This window comes from Halyomorpha halys, unplaced genomic scaffold (genome assembly GCF_000696795.3).
Source record: "Halyomorpha halys isolate HHAL.00 unplaced genomic scaffold, Hhal_1.1 Scaffold2001.1, whole genome shotgun sequence".
NCBI lineage: Eukaryota > Metazoa > Arthropoda > Insecta > Hemiptera > Pentatomidae > Halyomorpha > Halyomorpha halys.
Window position 1 is genome coordinate 194,550 of NW_027105856.1, and position 6,261 is coordinate 200,810.

The following is a 6,261-nucleotide window of genomic DNA, read 5'->3' on the forward strand; positions in this document are numbered from 1 at the left end:
CCTGCTTCCTTCAATCCAGTATTCCAGTCTATCACCCCATCCCCCTTCCTGCGAGGTGGCAGGGCAGGAAAGGTTCCAAAAACCCTATTAACATCACCTCATAGCTCCATCTTCTGATGCACCCCAACCCCCTCCCTCACACTTCTTTTCGATTTTTGACTGTTTTTCTTATTATTTCACCATTATCTATCGTCTTTATTATTCTTATTTTTATTTTCTTCTTATATGCGATACAACACGAGGAGGCCCCTCACCTACGGACTCAAAATAGCTCCTTGAATGGATAGCTCATATGTAATATTAAACATAACAGGTAACCTTAAAATACCAAAGGTAGTAAAAGGTAAGACACAACACGAATTACTTTTTCTTTTTTCACAGTAATGCACTTACTAATTCACTTTTATTTCTGTTTTAGAGGGTTCGGAAAAAAAAAAAAACCGCCATTGGATTGGTGCTGATCTTTGTTCTGTACTTATCTAACTTATTCAAAGTAGGATATAGAAGCTGGATAAGATTAAAATTAAATAAATCGATTACAACTGTTAAAATTAGAATAAATTATACAATGACAATATGGTTAACAACCATGGCATCAGTAAGGCTACCGTTAAGGTGCATTTCCACGATTGCCAAACTATAGCAGATTCATGCATATGTATGCGTGTATATGGATTATTTGGGTTGGTTGGTACAAGTTGGCTTGAATTTGTGGCCGACCCTTTGCTTATCGGTTTTCGGATGCAAATAAAAAGGCACTTGCCCTGCACGTTCCATTCGTATTGTTTCAGAACTGCTAATACATAAATATGTGTGCTCTTCGTGTTTTAATTAATTGAAGAAGTTCCTCAACCTTCGGATATAATAACTAACTTAAGTTTAAGATTGCATAATTTAAAAATCTATAGACTCGGTGTAAATATTTTGTTTTAAATCTTGTCAATTAACTTTTGGCGGGTTAATTTTTAGTTAACACAGCACAAATATAATCTGATAAACACACTATATGTTTGAGTAATTAAATTAACAAACATATGATAAAACTTCTAGAGCGAAAGTTGAAAGTATAGGTTATGAAGTACTATTTCGATGAATTTTTTATCATCTAGCTCCTGCTTTGCCGATAGTTACATCTCCTTTCATTTCTTCTTTTACTGGCACAACAGGCGCAAGAAGCTGCCCTCGGCCTGCTCAACGGCCGCCAACCATCTTTCTCTATCTTCTGTAAGGGTAACTGGGATCCTAAGTTGTCGCAGATCACGCCTCACAGCATCCCCCCATCGGCCGTTCGGCCTATCACGTTGCCGCACACCATCCGGAACGTAACTGTACATTTGCCATTTATGTGCCACTCTTTCCTCGCTCATCCACATTACATGACCAAGCCTCTTTATCCTTATGTACGCGAAGCTAAACTCCTTATAGAGCCCATAAAGTTCACCATTTTTCCTTCTTCGCCAATTACCATTCTCGCATACGGGCCCTAAGATTCTCCTTAGAATTACTCTTTCAAACCTGTCTAGCAGGTTAATGCTTTTATTACTTAGCGTCCACGTTTCTCCACAGTGTGTGACGACTGGCCTTATCAACGTTTTGTACAGGGCGAACTTCGTGGTACGACTAACAAGTCTGCTTTTAATTAGTCTTAGAATGGAGAAATAGGCTCTATTTCCAGCAGTAATTCTGCTTTTAACTTCTTCTTCTTCATCAGGTTCTCATTGATAATAGAGCCAAGGTAAGTAAAACTTCTTACCACTTCGAAATTATAGGGGCCCATTTCCAGGCGACTCATCCTCTGGTCCAGAGGCTTCTTACCCAACAGCATAATCTTGGTTTTTTCCTCATTAATATGCAGGCCCATCCTTTTCGCTTCGACATCCATTTCCTGAAAGCAGTCCTAATGCTCTGCAGAGATCTACTGATGATGACGACGTTGTCTGCATAGGCCAAAACTTGGGTCATCTTTGTGAATACTTTTCCTTCCTGACTTATTCCTGCTCTATTTATGATTGCTTGTAGAGCCACATTAAACAGAAGAGGAGCTATTGGGTCACCCTGTCTTAGGCCACATTCCACTTCAAAAGGCTCTGATAATCGACAGGATTTTACTTGGCAGGTTGTGCTCAACATTGTGCATTTTACTAATTGGGTGAGTTTACTAGGAAGCCCCAGTTCACGCATAACCACTATGAGCTCACTCCTTATGATTGTATCGTAGGCAGCCCGGAAGTCAATGAATAGCATCCAAGTTATCTGCTGATGTTCCTTCATCTTCTCAGAGATTTATTTCAGGGCGAAGATTTGATTAATAGTAGACCTATTGGGTCGAAACCCATTTAGATAATCACCCAGTTTCTGTTCAACATACGGAAGGAGCCTATTTATTATACAGGGATATGGGAAAAAATGTTATATGCAGTGTTAAGCAAACTAATCCCTCGATAGTTGCTGCATATCGCTGAATCCCCCGTCTGCTTGTATATAGGCACTAATACCGCCTCATTTCAATCCTTAGGTATGGCTCTTCCTATATCTGAGCTATCAGGTCCTGCAGCTCCCTGGTGACTTCGTGATACCCTGCTTTAAACATTTCTGCTGGGAGTCCATCATTGCCGGGTGATTTATTATTTTTAAGTTTAGACAAGATGTCTTCGATGTCCTCTACATCGGGTGGAATGGCTTCCAAATCTTCATCATTAATACCCACTGGTGATTGAACACGATCTTTCAGACAATTCTCCACTTCTCTCGGGTTCAATAGGCCCTTGAAATATTGACGCCACATTTCTTGCACTTCTCCTTCAAGCATAAGTATGTTACCATGGTCGTCTTTGATTAGGTTGGCTCTCCTAATCGGTCCACACTTAATGTTATTCACCTCCTTTCATTTCACCGATCATTATTTTCTTCCTTTATTTAATGAAAACAGTATCGATCTAATACAATAGCCCAAGGGCGAATCCAGAAACAAAACAAGGGGGAGAGCAAGCCATGAAGATGCTTGTAAATAATTACAGTTTATACATTCTTTCGATGAGAAAGAACATTTACAGTTAAATAACGGCCTGTTCGACCAGTTCCACCACCAGGATAAAGACAACTTCAAAGGTAGAATTAAAACGTCCCATATGGAACCACTATCGTGCCGTTGCGATAGTAATTAATAAATATATTCCGTAACACATTTATCATCAAATAATAGCTAATTATTATGTTTGTAATCTTAGTTCACAATAATAATATGTTTAAAATATGAGTCATGTCAGTAGGAGTTGTTTTTTCAAATACTATCCACAAAAACTTAATAAAAACCAGTTGACTTTTATTTATATATATTTTTTTTTTATTGCTTAGTAATACATTAAAGAAAACAAAATATAATGTTTTAAAGAACATGTGTTTTGACCATTCCGGAATATTTACCATTTATTTATTTAAAATAATTGTAAGTTGATGAGTTTAAATTAATAACATTAACGACTAATTTTGTCTTTTATAAAAAGAAATGCTTTCCCAAAGGCGATTTTGGAAACTTCTCCAAGTCAATGTGGTTAAATTAATAACCTTTAAGAGAGGAATTGGCATTGAATCACTGCCGGAGAAGATGCGTCAATATGTCATAAGCACTTGTGAGCAATGTACCCCTAAGAACGTCCATTTCTGTGATGGTTCCGATGAGGAAATTAAAGGTTTTATTCAGAAGATGATTTGTGATGGAACAATTGTCCCCTTGCCAAAGTATTGCAACTGTTATCTTGCAAGGACGGATCCAAGGGACGTAGCTCGAGTAGAATCTAAAACATTCATAACTACTACTAATAAGAGGGATACAATTCCTGAACCGGCTAAAGGAGTGAAAGGTAAACTCGGTAATTGGATGTCCCCTGAAGAAATGGACTGTCATGTCAAGACAAAGTTCAAAGGGTGTATGAAGGGAAGAACTATGTATGTGGTCCCCTTTTCTATGGGTCCTCCAGGAGGTCCTTTATCAAAGATGGGAGTGCAGATAACTGACTCAACCTATGTAGCGGCGGCTGCGAAAGTTATGACAAGGATGGGTGAGCAAGTGAGTAAACTAATGAATGAGAAAAATCAGGATGAAATTGTTCGAGCTACACATTCCGTTGGAGTACCAATAGAGTCATCAGAAGAAAAACCCAATCCGTGGCCTTGTAATCCAGAGCAAACCCTCATACTCCATAAACCTGATGAAAGACTTATTGTGAGCTTTGGAAGTGGTTATGGTGGGAATTCGCTGTTAGGGAAAAAGTGTTTTGCTTTAAGGATCGGTTCTACGATAGGTAAAAAGGAAGGATGGCTGGCAGAGCACATGTTGATTATGGGAATAACGCCACCAAAAGGGGAAAAGAAGTATATTTGTGCAGCGTTTCCCTCAGCTTGTGGGAAGACTAATCTGGCTATGCTTACTCCTACGGTGCCAGGTTATAAGATAGAGACTGTAGGCGATGATATTGCATGGATAAAATTTAATCCACAAACAAAGATGTTTCATGCAATCAATCCCGAAAACGGAATGTTCGGTGTAGCTCCGGGTACTTCCTGCGAAAGTAATCCTAATGCAATGCGTACAATATTCAGAGATACTATGTTTACCAATACTGCACTAACTAGTGATGGTGGGACATGGTGGGAGGGAATGGAAGAATTGCCTCCCGATATAAAAGTTATAGACTGGCATGGGAAACCTTGGGATCGCAAGAAACCCGCTGCCCATCCTAACTCAAGGTTTTGTACTCCCGCTTGTAATCTTCCAATCATAGATCCGAAGTGGGAATCTCCGGAGGGTGTTCCTATATCTGCAATGTTGTTTGGTGGAAGGAGGCCAGAAGGAGTGCCCTTGATCTATCAGAGTTTTTCATGGGAGCATGGAGTTCTTATTGGAGCTATGATGAGTTCAGAGGCTACTGCGGCTGCCGAACACAAAGGTTCGAATGTGATGCACGATCCATTCGCAATGAGGCCTTTTTTTGGTTATAATTTCGGTCATTACATGCAGCATTGGCTCGACATGCCAAAGTTACATAATGGCATTAAATTACCGAAGATATTCCATGTTAACTGGTTTCGAAAAAGTAAGGACGGAAAATGGCTGTGGCCTGGGTATGGAGATAATATCCGGGTCCTCGACTGGGTATTGAAAAGAATTTCCAGCGAAGATGATTCAATTGCCACTAAAACACCTATTGGGTGGATTCCTAAAGAGGAATCCATCAATACTGATGGATTGAGTAATGTCAATATTAAAGAAGCTCTAGAGGTGCCCATGGATTTTTGGAAGAAGGAAATTGAAGAATGCAATAAATACTTCTGTGAACAGTTGCCTCATGATATACCACCTAAAGTGGCTGAAGAGCTAGAAAATCTGAAAAAGAGAATCGCCGAAGGTGGTTGTTAATAAAGTTCAAATTAAAAATAATTACTGTTTTATTTCTTACTAATTCATCTTGAACACATAAATATTAAGCATCTGTAGGATTTATGGAACTATAACTACTATGTCAAGAAATATAAATTATTAAGATGATATCAGTATGATATTGATGATGTAAGTTTACACATTCGTTAATCCAAATGATTTTCCAATACTTGTTTAGGAAATGATAAAATTACTTGTCAAACAATTCCTCATAAAATCCTACCCAATATTGATTTCAAAGTAATAGGTAAATCATTTATATTTTAAATGTGATAGAGTCACAATATATTTACATAATTTTAAAGCTTTATAATTTTAATAATGAAATTGTACCTACTATTTATAAAATATAGACAAGTATATAGAAAGACAGTAATTGCCCGTTCTTTATCTTTCATATAAAGTCAAATCATTTCTATGGAATAGCCTAAGTATTTAATGGAAGGCATATTATGGGTATGTCTAATTTCAATTTTACTAGTCTATAGTAGATTAAAAAAAATAAGTACCTACAGTTGTGTTCATATAATACAAATTAATGGTTTTTCACAAGAAAGTAAACATTGGTATGTTTCTAAGTGAATATACTCATGAGTGGATGTAGGTATTTGAGAATAGCAGCACAGAAAGATGATTATTAGTCAAAGTTGCAGGTGACCTTAAGTAGATAAAGAAGAGGATGAAGATAGTATGTAACAAAATTTAAAATTTTGAGAAGATGAAAAATCAATTTCTTTTACATGTAATTTCTTAAAGACACGATTGATACACTCCACTGAAAAATGTTACAAGGCTACAATAAGCACATGTAAAACTATTTGCAT

The 6,261-nt window shown here is 37.5% G+C and overlaps 1 protein-coding gene across 1 annotated transcript; it reads left to right on the forward strand.

The window, feature by feature from the left end:
• Positions 1-3,384: 3,384 nt before the first annotated feature.
• LOC106690975 (phosphoenolpyruvate carboxykinase [GTP]) lies at positions 3,385-5,437 on the forward strand. Its single transcript, XM_014436600.3, has one exon. The coding sequence runs from the start codon at positions 3,506-3,508 to the stop codon at positions 5,414-5,416; it is 1,911 nt and encodes a 636-aa protein (XP_014292086.1). The 5' UTR covers positions 3,385-3,505; the 3' UTR covers positions 5,417-5,437.
• Positions 5,438-6,261: the final 824 nt, after the last annotated feature.

What these genes read in the sequence shown, in the direction of transcription:
- LOC106690975 (XM_014436600.3), top strand. Translation starts at nt 3,506, where the DNA reads ATGCTTTCCCAAAGGCGATTTTGGAAACTTCTCCAAGTCAATGTGGTT.